Source organism: Trachinotus anak, unplaced genomic scaffold (assembly GCF_046630095.1).
Source record: "Trachinotus anak isolate AG129_WGS33_773 ecotype Australia unplaced genomic scaffold, CSIRO_AGI_Tana_v1 ptg000028l, whole genome shotgun sequence".
Lineage (NCBI taxonomy): Eukaryota > Metazoa > Chordata > Actinopteri > Carangiformes > Carangidae > Trachinotus > Trachinotus anak.
The window spans coordinates 178086-192500 of record NW_027273879.1 but is presented as its reverse complement, the minus strand read 5'-3'; the positions used below and the strand labels follow the sequence as shown (position 1 = coordinate 192500).

At 42.2% G+C, this 14415-nt stretch overlaps 2 protein-coding genes across 2 annotated transcripts in view; both read left to right on the top strand.

The window, feature by feature from the left end:
- Positions 1-4543, top strand: part of dusp11 (dual specificity phosphatase 11 (RNA/RNP complex 1-interacting)) — a 5321-nt gene extending 778 nt beyond the window's left edge. Inside the window, exons 4-9 of the mRNA XM_071466247.1 lie at positions 70-193; positions 899-959; positions 1030-1076; positions 1178-1253; positions 2300-2431; positions 2929-4543. Coding sequence (XP_071322348.1) covers positions 70-193; positions 899-959; positions 1030-1076; positions 1178-1253; positions 2300-2431; positions 2929-3346 — 858 coding nt within the window. The 3' untranslated portion in view covers positions 3347-4543. The remainder of the gene's footprint in view (positions 1-69; positions 194-898; positions 960-1029; positions 1077-1177; positions 1254-2299; positions 2432-2928) is intronic.
- On the top strand, positions 4351-13670 carry LOC139611511 (V-type proton ATPase subunit B, brain isoform-like). Its single transcript, XM_071466246.1, has 15 exons — positions 4351-4485; positions 5544-5829; positions 6898-6953; positions 7416-7514; positions 7648-7741; positions 7868-7945; positions 8721-8860; positions 9036-9137; positions 9305-9402; positions 9910-10033; positions 10123-10273; positions 10364-10446; positions 11302-11406; positions 11590-11719; positions 12086-13670. Exons 2-15 carry the CDS (start codon positions 5589-5591, stop codon positions 12220-12222), a joined length of 1638 nt encoding a protein of 545 aa, XP_071322347.1. The 5' UTR covers positions 4351-4485; positions 5544-5588; the 3' UTR covers positions 12223-13670.
- The last annotated feature ends 745 nt before the right edge of the window (positions 13671-14415 follow it).

Sequence of the window (14415 nt, the reverse complement as noted above, 5' to 3'; positions counted from 1 at the left end):
AAGCTGAGTCTTCATCTGAAAGGTTTCTCTTTGTTCATCTAAAGAATCACTGTGATGGTTTTTGTGTAGGACCTTCCAGAGTCACTGCTGTTTGTGAAGATCTTCACGGCCGGTCACGAGGTTCCCAGCGACGACACGATCCTGAGCTTCAAACGGGCCGTACGCAGGTTTCTACGAGACAACGCAGACAATGGTGAGAACACACTGCTGCTCCAGCAGGTGTGAATTCACCGTTTAATATGTCAGGAACTCATTTTATTGACATCTTGAGTTTATATTTGCTGCCCCTGAGCAGCTGCCAGCAAAGCAGCTGAGGATTTGGAGCAGCCAAGAAAGAGTTCAGCACATAACCTCCAGTTTCTGTCTGAATAAACAAGTGAGATATGACGTGTTCATTACGGAGCTGTAGAGACGCTGGTACGTGGACTCCGCTACCTTTGGACAGAGACAGGTGTTTTATATTCACTACACCAAAGCTTAAAAACGGTCTAACTGCCAGAAAGCAGACGAATATATTTCCCGTAATGTTGAACTATTCCTTTAACATAATACAACAACGAGAATCTGTGTGAGTTTCTGTACAAGAAATAATGTAGTGAGGGAACGCAGGTGTTCTGACTGTTTAAAGACATTCAGGATCACTGTGTTCCTGTGTGCAGGTAGCTCCACTCAGGTTATGGATGTAGAGGAGTCAGACTATATGACACATTAAATCCCATTATATGTTACTGACTTCAGTAAAGATGACGGAGGAAGACGCCGCAGGAGGAAGCAGACAGAATATCTCGCCTGGTCTGGACAGCACAGCTGCTCTGTTATCAGAGATTTTATCTCCTCTGAATAAACGCACTGACTGTGAATGATGTGTCACTGACAATATCTGGCTTTTCCTTCACAGACAAGCTGATCGGAGTCCACTGCACCCACGGCCTGAATCGCACCGGTTACCTGATCTGCAGGTGTGTACAGTGTGAAGCATGCATGGTTGGTTTGACCAGCAGGTGTTTAACAGCTGTTTCTGACCTGCAGGTATCTGATAGACGTCGACGGGATGGATCCTAAAGACGCTGTGGAGTGTGAGTGCTCCTGTTAACGTCTCTGATTTTAAAGTCTTTTACAGTTTGAAGCACATGTCTGTGAGTGGAAGTAAAATATCTCAAATGCTGTTTGTCCTCAGTGTTTAACTCGGCTCGGGGCCACGCTATAGAGAGACAGAACTATCTGGAAGACCTGCAGTGTGGACCAAAGAGGAGGTGAAGCAGACACAGACATGTTTACTGTAAATACTCAGAGTTTTCTCTTATTTACATCAACGTTTTTGAAGGAAAGGGTTGATCTAAGTCAGTATCGTTCCAAAAACTGGTGCAGGATATGAAAATGTAAGATAAATAACTAAGAATAAGCAGCACATACAGAATGTACATTTTCATATGTTTGGTGTTGCAGTATGGAAGATTTAAAGTGCTTAAATAAAAACAAACTAAACTCACACACAATAAGATACAATACACATCATAACATAGATTTCTTGTGTATGTATGAATTCTGCCCTCTGCTGGACAACACAAACACATTTTCTGTGTTGGGGTTTGATTTATTTATTTATTTATTTATTTATTTTTTAATCTGACTTTTATATTTGTGCCACAATGAAAAACAATTAATTCAATTTTAACACATTTTTAATTTGATTCTGACACAGTAAATGCGTACATAACATGTTTATATGATATAATAACAACATGTTATATTTCACCATTTTTTGGTTGATTAGTTTTTATTTAGGCATTTTTTAATATTTCATATTTAAATTTAATAATAAAGGAACCACTGAACCAAAGTAATGACCTAAGGACTTCAATAACGTTGACCCAGAATGCACCTCCAGCACATTTCCTCAGCTTCTTTTATACATTTCCCACATTTTTCCAAGATATACAAGAAGACTGGTTGTCATAGTGATGAAACATTAAATGAGTGGCTAAATCTGAATCTAGATGTTTCACAACAGTATTTCCTGAACATGTTGTTTACCCTGACAATGATGCACACACCATCATGAGGAAACTCTGTGCACAGTGTGACTTATACTTTTGGATTTTAGTGTGTATGTTAATGGCAGAGTGTTGTCTGTTATTGTTGTGTATGGTTTGTGTGTGATTTACACTTTGCACAACAGATCTTGAATTAATTGTCTCACTAACTTACACCAGTTGTTATTTTACAGGACAGTCTGCTGCAGTTTGATGTTTGTGACCAGATGTTCATGGGTTTGTCCCTTGTGTTTTGTTCTGAGCAGTAATGAGGGGATGGAGGAGTCTGAGCAGGAGCCGAGGAGAGGTCAGGCTGTACATCGGCCATGTTTCTCCTCGCTGGACTCTGACAGCAGAGAGGAGAGACGACCACACGTTAATGACTCCTCGTACCGCAGGTAGGGAGGAAGAACATTTCTAGAGGAAACACAGCTAATGTTACTATAAAAGAACACTTAGAAAATAAGATTAACGTGTTATATAAAAGGCTTTTATTGTGAAACAATGGCAGGAAATGGTAGTAATGTTAGCAAAGTTAGCAAACTGATGCTGAGGATATATGTGCTTAAATGTGGACGGTTGAGCAGCTCTCGTTGAGGTGAGGGTTTGAAACGTGGTGTGGATGTAGCACAGTGATGAAGGAGAGCAGAGGTCTGATGATGATGATGATGATGATGATGATGATGATGATGATGATGATAAAGTGAAATAAAGACAATCATTGGTCCACACACAGGTGATGTCATTAGCTGTAGGACAGAAGCTTTATCCACCTCGAGCTTCCTAAACGTGACGAGGACGAACAGAACCTTTGTGTCGTGACAGGCTCGGTGTGGATAAACCTTCTCACCAGGATTTCCCTCTCGGCTCCGTTCTAACCTTTTCCCTCCTGCAGATCTTTCCCTCCACGAGGAACGAACCACTGCTCACATCATCACCACCCACACGACGGCCTCCTCCCCGATCCACCGTTCCTCCCTCTGCCTCAGTTTCATCCACCAGTGGGAGCCTCTTTCCACCCGTATCGATGGACTCCCCCTCATTCTGACGGTCAGTGGAGGAGACCCCCCAGCTCGGAGCACAGCAGGTCCAGGTACCCCCCATCTGAGCCGAAGTGGGGTCCACCCCCCCACCTGCAGGAAGACAGAAGGAGGGTACCTCTGCCTCCTCCTCCCCTCCCACACTACTCCACACACTGGACTGAGTCCAGCAGCTATAATGGACCTGAGGGGGAGTGGGGGGGTCCCAGAATGAGACAGCATCACTACAGACACACAAACACACACAGCGTGAACGGGTACGACCACTACTAGTGTGAGGTACATGTGACAGGAAGTGGGGGCCCTGAAGCTGCAGTGTGATGTTGGAGGTGATGATGTCAGACTGTTCGCTCAGTTTGGTTTTAACCTGTAAATCTGCTCCTCTGCTTCACCTGTGTTCAAACCTTCAGTTCACTGAGCCCCCTCAAAGTCTCCAGTGCACACTGGAGTTTTTTAATTGAGACAAAGAGACACAGCGGGGGACAGAATCCACAGTCCTGGTTCAGTGGCATCTTCTTCTCTTTGTTTCCCTCCCGGTGCAGAGAGCACAGGTGGGAGGAGACAGGTTGGTTCAGAGCAGAGTTTTTTACAGTGAATCATGTCTATTTTCTTATGGCTTCACTGCTGGTCTGGTGATTATATCAATAAGAGCTCATGAAGTTCTTTTTCTTCTCTAATGATGGAATAATGCTTCAAGTGTGGTTTGAGGTGTGATTGTGTCAGGTACTGAACTTGTAGCCCTTTAAAAAATACCCACAGAAATAAGCAGGTATCAGCTGAAGTTCACTACATTTTGTGAATCGTTGAATATTCCTGTGCAAGCGCACCTACAGCGTGCACTGCATCACTTTGTGGATCCAGTGTAGGTGCACTTGTGCGGAGGAATACAGTCAACAGCTGAATAAATGTAGTTTTAAAGGAAAGTGCAGTTTGACTCCAGATAAAGTGATGAAAATATTCAAAATAAAGCAAACACATCAACTGATATAAGTTTTTTTTTCTGTGGGTGTTTTTGAAAGTGTCTAAAACACGTTTCTCCTGTTGACCCTGAACACAGCAGCTCATCACTCAGCTCCTGCTGCTCCTCCAAACTGAAGCTGCTGCAGGTAACACACTGACTGCAGATCAGTGCCTCACACATCCACACCTCAAATAACCTGAACTATCATTTTAAAACGTAAATAAACCATTTTATTAAATTACCCTCCAACCAGGATGTTTTTAAATTGTCTTGAAAGATGAATATTTAAGGTGGAACTGAAGCAGAATCTTCTCATACAGTATAAACAGGTGGACGCAGATGATGTGAGAATCACTCAGATTCACTGCAGACGTCTGAAGGCAGCAGGACACGTGTTGATAAATGTGCAGCCTCTGATTTGGCGACTGTGCCTTGTTCGTACTGACCTCAGGTCAGTCACATGTTGATCCATCTGTCGAGGAAAATAAATGTTGACATGTTTGAAGTAGGCTTTATTTTGTTTTGAATTTTTTATATTTCTCAGTGCCTACTTTTCGCCTGCAATTAAGCCCATAACTAACATTTTATTGATTATTGATTGTTTTCTTAAGTGATTAGTTTTTATAAAATGGCTGAAAATATTAAAACATGACTGGCACATTTTCTCAGAGCCCAAACATCTGGAACATCTGGAGGCAGAAGATGATTTAGACATTTTAAAGTTTAGAATGAATCTTTAACTGTGGTGATTGGTTCTCATCAGGTAACGTCTCTGCAGCCATGAAAACTGATGTCATGAAATAAAACTTATTATGTAAATGAAGGATTGAATAACATTTTATAATAATGGGTTGAGTTTTAATGAATCTTATTTCACAAACTGTTTCATTTTTTTTTTTACAATAGATTATTTATCATATAATATCTTTATTTATATTATATATTGAACAATTTGGGGCTCCATGAATTTGGTCAGTTACGTTTTTTGAATATATTTTTTAAATAATTATATTTAGTACTTATGTCCATTTCATTTTATTTTTTAATAAAAAAAAGTACAAAAAGTTAAAAATATACAAATCCATACCTTAAGATATAGACTAAGACTGAATGACCTTAAGAGAATCTCCAGTAAAATATAGAGAAATGAGAAAGTAAATAAATAAATAAATCACATTAATAATACAATCAAGTAAATAAAGATTAAAGATTAAATAAATCTAAATTTAGAAAAATAACATCTGTTTAAATAGTTCCTGGAAGCTTACACTTTATTTATTTATTTATTTATTAATATATTAATAGATTAGCGGACTCTAATTTCTGAATTCAGTAATAATCAGTTCAACATTTGGGTGAGATTAAAAAATGTGTGAATGTATAAATTTACATAATAAGATGAATAGTTTCTCAGTCCATTGATGGCTCTTGTTTTCGTATATATTTGATTAGTCATGTAAAGTGACATTCAGTAAAATGCTATAAATAATTTTGTTGCGTTATTTAAAGATTTGTTTACAGAGAAATTACTGCGGAACAATCTCAGCATCCCTCATGGTGCAACTGGTGTGGCTACTGCGCATGCTCGGAGGCTGTCACGACTCGGACGCTGCTGCAGCTGCCGCAGGTGGAAACATGGCGATGAAGGCGCTCAGAGGGATGGTGAACGGAGCCATGAGCGAGCTCTCCTCGGCCGTCAGCGGGAACAGACCGCCGGCCGCCGCCCCGGCCGCCGCCGCCTCCCGGGAGCATGTGATGGCCGTGAGCCGGGATTACATATCGCAGCCCCGCCTCAGTGAGTCCCTCTGTGTCTGAATTACACCATCAGCTGAGGTAGGAGCCGTGATCCTGGCCTCATCTTCACCTGTCTCACCTGGTGAAGATGAGGCTGCAGTGACTTCATTCATTCCTCTGATTGGTCACTGCGTTGATTAATCATCAGAAATGCTCTGGTAGCTGTTGTTTCGTCTCCTTTGAGATTAAACTGAAAATCTTTGGACAGAACAAGTGGTGGAAAGTGACAGAATATTTACTCAAGTACTTCAGTGTAGTTTGAAGGTGACATACTCTTACTTTACATGGGCGTTTCCATTCTATGCTGCTTTTACTTACTTTGTACCGTGCTACATTTATCTGAGAGCTTAGTCACTGTCGTTACTTTTCATATTAAAGGTCCCGTATTTTACACTTTTCCTGTGTTTTATTGAAAAACTATTAGAGTCCACAGAGAAATGCACACAGCCTGTATCCAGACACTGAGCCTTAAAACCAGCCGTCAGGACTTCTGGAACTTTGTGATGTCACAACAAAGCAGTCACTGCCCTCAGCCACACCCCCAGCCCCGCCCACCTGGACCCACCATCCAACCTTGCAGGATTTGGTTTCTCTGAGTGTTTACCTGAAATCTGCTGTATTTTTATTGGATCACTACACATCACTTCTTAAAACTACAAATATATATCTTCTTATGGATGAACACCTCAAATAAAACCGGAAAAGTGTAAAATATGGGACATTTAAATACATAAACTATGGGAATTTGACATTATATAGCACAAATACTGAATCAATAATGAAAACCATCCATGGTTGCAGCCACACACTGAACTGAAGTCCAGGCTGCTGGGCCCCTGTGCAGCTCTGTGCAGATGAGCCCTGCAGAGGCAGTGAGGTCATGAAGTGAAATCATCACTGATTCATCTGGTGTCAGTCTGCTCCAACACTTGATGGCAGTTATATGAAGTTTGTAACCTCACCTGTCAGTGTGTACAGTTGTATCTTGATCACCTGCTGCTGTTTGTCTTCACTGTCTTGTTCAGCCTGTGTCAGAACAACACAAACACAAACTCTTCTCTGCTCTCAGCCTATAAAACTGTGTCTGGAGTCAACGGCCCGCTGGTGATTCTGGACCAGGTGAAGGTAAGGATGAGCAGAGATCTCAGATGACCCCCCCCCTCCTATATTTGAATATTGAATATGAATATTTATAGTCATATTGATCTGTCTCCTGATTGACACAGTTTACACAAATATAACACAACTTCTTCTCAGAGTCAAAACTCAGTTTCAAGGATGAAAGGATAAATTAAAGCTCCTTGTACTCCAGTGTGTACTCAAGTATCAGAGGTGAACCAGGTGAACCAGGTGATGTTTAATTAGCTCATGGTCCCACACTGAGGAAAGGCACCTGGCAGACCGGACAGAGGACAGGCTGAAGGTAGAGACGTCTCTAAATAGCCGACAGCTTTTCATCAGACCAACCTAAATCCACCTAAAACCTCGCGCTCTGTCTCCACCTGCACCATCAGTAGCTCCAGTGCAGACGTTCAGTTTCTGAAACGTCCTGTGGAATATCTGGCGTCTGACTGATGCTTGTAACAGTTCCCCAGGTACGCAGAGATCGTCCATCTCACCCTGCCTGATGGCACCAAGAGGAGCGGCCAGGTGCTGGAGGTCACCGGCTCCAAAGCTGTGGTTCAGGTACTGTGTGTGTGTGTGTGTGTGTGTGAGAGAGTGTGAGAGAGAGAGAGAATAAAAGAACCTCCACAGCAGTGATCTGTTGGGGTTTTTCTCCTTTAATCTCCGTCCCCCTCCTCCTCCTCCTCCTCTGCAGGTGTTTGAGGGGACGGCAGGTATCGATGCCAAGAAGACCAGCTGTGAGTTTACAGGGGACATCTTGCGGACGCCTGTCTCTGAGGACATGTTGGGTGCGACACACACAACAAAATGATTATGTCCAGTTCATTGCAGCTGACTGAGGTGACTGAATGAGATGAAGTAAGTGTGTGTGTGTGTGTGTGTGTGTGTGTGTGTGTGTGTGTGTTTGTTTGCAGGTCGTGTGTTTAATGGATCAGGGAAACCTATCGACAGAGGACCTGCAGTCCTGGCTGAAGACTTCCTGGACATCATGGGTAGGAAAGCCGTCAGTCTTCATTTATAACTGACCTGTGAAGGAAAGGTTTGGTTTGCATGAGCAGTAACATAAAGTTCAATATTTTAATGATCAAATAATCCACTAGTTTTATTCTCCATTAATTAATTTATTGTTTTATCAATAGAAAATCAGAAAATAATACTGCAATAGAAGAAAACCAGTTTAATTCCCCAGATGCCGGTGAGATACACTGTGAACTGTCTTCAATTTATATAAATAAATTACATTTATATAAATTATCATGAGAATTTCTTTCAATGTGAGATGCTTCAACAGAGACAATTGGACAGGGAGCAACACCTAAAAGTAGCTACCTTTGTTGCCATGGTTACTATAGTAATGGTCATGTCTTGGTCAGGTTTAGGAAAAGATGGTGATTTGGGTTAAAATAAGTTCTTCCTCAACATCAGATGATCTCTGTTGTCATGGTTACAATAATAACAGTGAACGGTCATGGATAATAGAAACAACATAAACTGCTCCTGTCACATGGGAATCGAACACCGCTCTCCTGGGTCATATTCATCCATCCACCCCAACCTCCTCCTGACGTGGACTCTGTCGCTCTATAAACTACGTCACCGCACTTTTCCCTTTGCTCCTGTCATCATTACTACGACCACTAGATGTCGCCTAGCAACAGAACCTAACCATGGGTCATAGTAACCTGCTGACAGACGACCTTTGACCTCGTCTGTTACAGTCTTGAACTGAAACCTTCCTCACACACTTTATGTGGGTGTTTATCACAGGTCAGCCCATAAACCCTCAGTGTCGTATCTACCCTGAGGAGATGATTCAGACCGGAATCTCTGCCATCGACGGCATGAACAGCATCGCCAGGGGCCAGAAAATACCCATCTTCTCTGCTGCGGGGCTGCCACACAACGAGGCACGCACGCACACACACACACACACATTGATAGATTAATACATATGTGTCCTCAGGGCTGAGTCTTAATTACATCTAATTACATCATTGATTAATTAATGATCTCACTTCATGACATTTTTCTTTAAGTTAAACTGAAGATGTTTAAATGACCTTGGTTTGACCCCCCCCCCAGATCGCAGCTCAGATCTGTCGGCAGGCCGGTCTGGTGAAGAAGTCCAAGGATGTGATGGACTACAGCGAGGACAACTTTGCCATCGTGTTCGCAGCCATGGGGGTGAGAAGTCGAGATGTTTCTCCGAAGCAAATTCAGACACTTAAAGGCTGAGAGACACTTTTACACTTTGACAGGAGGAGAGAAAATCCAGACTCACAGTGTCTCATGTCAACTGAGGTGGTTTTCTTCAGAGGAGGCAACAGCTTCTGTTCTGTATCTGCCCCCAGGTCAACATGGAGACAGCCAGGTTCTTCAAGTCGGACTTCGAGGAGAACGGTTCTATGGACAATGTGTGTTTGTTCCTCAACCTGGCCAATGACCCCACGTATGACCTTTAACCTATTTGTGCTAGTTCTTGTTAATTATGTTTATCATCAGCACCAAGATATTATAGGTTGAAAAAAAGGTTTATTTGTTAAAATATTGGGATTTGGCACAGTTTTTACTAATTACTCTGTAAAACTTGAGTTTGTTTAAATATGAGCTTCAGATTTGGAACATTTGTGAAACCAGAAAATATAAAGTTTGTGTTTTATAAGTCAGATGTCAGCAGGTTCAGCAGGTTCTGTAAGAAGTGGTTTATTTTTCTTTTTTTTCAGTGGTGGTCGTTTATTCACTGCCCTTTATTTTCATTATCATTATTAAAGTCAGTGATTTAAGATGTAAAAACTTTAGTTGTACAAGTATCTTCTTCCAGTTAATTCATTAACTACGGTTCTGAGATGTTTACATCACAAGTTTTAAATCATTATGTTTTGTAAACAGGTGGAAATAGGCATCAAATTGCTATCACATAAAAAGGTTCAAATCTCAACTCCCGTCTTTATTGCAGCATCGAGCGAATCATCACGCCTCGTTTAGCTCTGACATCAGCAGAGTATCTGGCCTATCAGTGTGAGAAGCACGTCCTCGTCATCCTCACTGATATGAGCTCCTATGCAGAGGCTCTCCGAGAGGTCAGCCACAATTTCAGTGCATTTATTCTCAAGTGACTGCAGGAAATTGGAAATAAATTGTGCGTTTACTCGTCCAAACTGCGTCTCAGGTGTCTGCAGCCAGGGAGGAGGTGCCGGGCCGACGAGGTTTCCCTGGTTACATGTACACGGATTTGGCCACAATCTACGAGAGAGCTGGAAGAGTAGAAGGACGTGGTGGTTCCATCACCCAGATCCCCATCCTCACCATGCCCAATGACGGTACACACACACACACACACACACACACACACGCACAGTCATGCTGATGACTGTAGTGCTGATTTCACAGTGTGTTCTCGTGTCCCTCAGACATCACTCATCCTATTCCGGACCTGACTGGTTACATCACTGAGGGACAGATCTATGTGGACAGACAACTTCACAACAGACAGGTAACGAGGACGAGCCTCAAAGACACGATTACACACTCCATAGATGTTCGTCCTGTTTAGAGGTCAGGTCCGAAAAGGTCACAGTGACTCAGAGATGTGGACTCAAGTCAGACGATTTGGACTTGAGCGATGAATCTGTTGGAACAAAACAGACTTATTGGTCTCACCTTGGGACCAGTTAGTCTTGATTTGGGACTTCACATACGAGTTGGGGGTCTTGAGTCTTGTTGGTGTTGACTTGAACCCACCTTGAGGCTTTTTGGTCTGGATTTGGGACCTTCTGCAGGACCTGTTGGTCTTTACCAGTAACTTGTTGATCTTTTCTTGGGACCTGAGTTAAGACTTGTTGATCCTGACAAGAGGCCTGACTTGAGTCTTGCTGGTGTCGACAGCTCTGCTTGCTGATTGGGCAGCATGTGTGGCTCTCTAGTGGTTTATGTGAGTGAGCCAGACTCTGTATGAAAGTCTTGTCAGGTCTGCTCACGTCTGAGAGATTTGTTTTCTTAAACCACATATAAGGAATCAGTTTTTTCCTGCCAACGTGGACGTCAGTGAAACAGCAAGAGATCTCATTATAATGAGATTATAATGCTTCAATGAATTTATCAATGTACAGCTGAAATAAATCTTACAAATGTCAAAATCAAATATAAATAACCCATGACAGGCTGCTGTTCTGCACCGTTGCTCTATTGAACAGTGACAAAACAAAAACACAATAAATAAGTGTTTTGTGGTTTTAGTCTGAGTCCTCTGGTGGAAATTAAAAACCAAAGACTGACTCTTCTGTGCTGGAGTCAGTGCAGGAGGCGAGAGAGCAGCTGCTGACTCTGATTTCTGATCTTCTGTCGTCAGATTTATCCTCCTATCAACGTGCTGCCGTCCCTCTCTCGTCTGATGAAATCCGCCATTGGGGAGGGAATGACCCGCAGAGACCACTCTGATGTTTCCAACCAGCTTGTATGTACACACACACACACACACACACACACACACACACACACACACACACATACATACACACACCTGCTTCATACTGTGCATACAGGTCTTTTCCATCCCACTCTGAAAATGTGTTAATGTTAGTGTGTGTGTGTGTGTGTGTGTGTGTGTGTGTGTGTGTGTGTGTGTGTGTGTGTGTAGTATGCATGTTATGCCATAGGGAAGGATGTCCAGGCCATGAAGGCAGTGGTGGGGGAGGAGGCTCTGACAGCTGATGATCTACTCTACCTGGAGTTCCTGACCAAGTTCGAGAAAAACTTCATCTCCCAAGGTACTGTGGGGCGATGGCAGGTCACTGATCGCCAACTAATTTGATTTTGAGTCATTTATCAAACTCAGGGAGTCGTCAGGTCTGTACAGCAAACAACACCCTCTGTCAGGTCTTAGTTTGTATATGGACAACAAGCAGGGACGAAGTGATCTATTACTTTACTTATTGATTACTTTATTTATTGATTACTGTATATTCTGATGGGTGAGAGTGTGAGTCTGTGACTGATTTTACATATTAATGTGTCACGTCTATAACAGGGAGGGTCTCCGTGAGGATATCAGGAACACTAACTCTGAAAAACACTAAAATCCATCGCTGGGTCAAAATAAAATAGATTTATTGATCGTCTGTGTCTGTGTCCAGGTGCCTATGAAAACAGGAGTGTGTTTGAGACTCTGGACATCGGATGGCAGCTCATGAGGATCTTCCCCAAAGAGATGCTGAAGAGGATCCCTCAGAGCACCTTAGCCGAGTTTTACCCCCGAGAAGCCAAACACTAACCGGAGCGACTCCCAGCCCCGCTGCCTCCATCTGCTTCAGTGGAACCTCACTGCGTTCATACAGTGTTGATGCTGTGACCGTCCTGACACTTGTGACTTTCATGCAGCTTTCACAACAAACCATTCAACCGAGGGAGGAACACACTCAAACACAGAGTTTTCATGTTTACAGTGAGAGTGGGAAGAATGATGAGGAATAATATGTCAGTGTGTTATCTGTACAGGTGATGATGAGGAGGACGTTTGTGGTTATTTTATCACACCTGTATTTAGCAAATTGTACGACACCATGTACAGAAAGAAATCACAGAACTTCCATCATCAGGGTTTCAAAAAGAAAAAAAAATCAGAAATAACTAATACAGCGTCTGTAATGTTAAAGTCACAGTAAAGACTGAACATTGGCTCCTTTTCAAAGCTTTGGAGATTAATGAGCAGAGGAACAGGTCGAGAGTTTGGAAAATATGCTGATGCCTTCAGTCCAGGACCTGATCAATCTGAACACCAAACTATCAAACTTGTTTCAAGAACCAAAAACCAGTGGTGAGAAGTGTGTTGTGATCATAACCAACGGTGATGTCACAGTGTCCTACAGTACACCTGTGCATCACTGCAGCCAGGCAGGAAGGTAAACAGCTGGAGGTGAGCTAACACAGGAGTTTCAGAGGGCGTTAAGTTAATATCCAAATATTTTGATATTTTCAGATTATTATATTCAGACTTAAAAGTTCACTTATAACTGCAATTATACAGAACATCCTTCTCCACAGTACAGTATCACCCTCCAGTTATGAACTAAAGGCTGAAGTAAAGCTTCAGCTGACAACTGCTGAGTCAGCGTTTGTCTGTCTGAACACGCTGCGGCTGATTCTTGGCCCCAGCAGGAGGAAGCGTCTCACCTGGGTGGATGTGAAGGTTTGGTGACGGCTGCGTTTGCTCATTAGGCTTCTACATTTCACACTCCTGTCTTTGCACACGCCGTGTGATTGTGACCGTGACAGACGGTCATGTTGCTGCCATGAGATATGAGGCCTTGTTTGGAGGAATATTTTTTGATGCATGCTTTACGTGAAAGCCATGTCTGTAATGGGATATTACAGTAAGTACTGGGCATTTAAATGATGATGTGTGTGAGGATACTGCGAGGTTGAAACAAGATGTCCTCTTGATGTTGTTGTGGTTTCTTTAGATAATCGTTGTCGACTTATTCTGGTGCAAAAAGCTTGAAGTGATGATTTCTTTGTGTTTCATGTTTTTTCTGTGTATGTGTAATCTTAGTTCTCAACTGTCTGTGCACATCAGCCTTGGAATCTCTATGAATTATGTATTTCTATTTGAACGGTGTGTGCATATTGACTGGTTATGTTCATCAGCTTGCATGCATTGTCGTTGAATGTTACCTGTTGGTGCCTCAAGTATCAAGTGAAATAAAAGCTGCCGTCTCATTATTTCTGATCAATCATTTAATATCAGCAGACAAACACATGTTTATGTGTAAAGTATTGACAGATTATTTATCAGAGAAGATGCACTGAACATCACGCATCACGCATCATAAACAGGCTGAGCGTTACATCAGGTGCTCGACTCCATCGACCCACAATTCATGAACGTCCACTAATCAATATTTTGAAGGTCAATGATTCTGTGAATATCAATGTTTTTTTTAATAAAGATATTAAACAACACGCACCAATCCACAGTCTTTCCTATTTTTATGTCCTGCTCGGTCTCATTTTCAAATACTATAAACAAGCGTTTAGAACGGCTAAATTTAGATTTATGGATATGAAATTTTGCGGCCTTGAGTTTGGATCATGGATGTTATGGTTTGGATTACTAAACGTCGCCATCTTGGTTTTTTTGAGAGAGACGAAACCACATTTGGACGAGTGGGTGGAGCTGAGCGGGAGTGAGGGTGGATCTGACCTTTGAAAAACGATCTGCTTCATACCTCATGCTAACACACCTGAAAACGCAAACATATAATGACCAATCACGCACACTGGGCATGCGCAAGCCGGTGTAAACAGGAAGCAGATTTGCTGCTTCTTTTTATCTGCTAGCTGTGATCAACCCAGTGCAGATCAAATCAGGCCAATAAAACTGTTTTCCCTCCAAAAACAGTTACATGATAATAAGAGTACTACTATAGTACTAATATTATACTACTAATAATACTATTATTAAGCA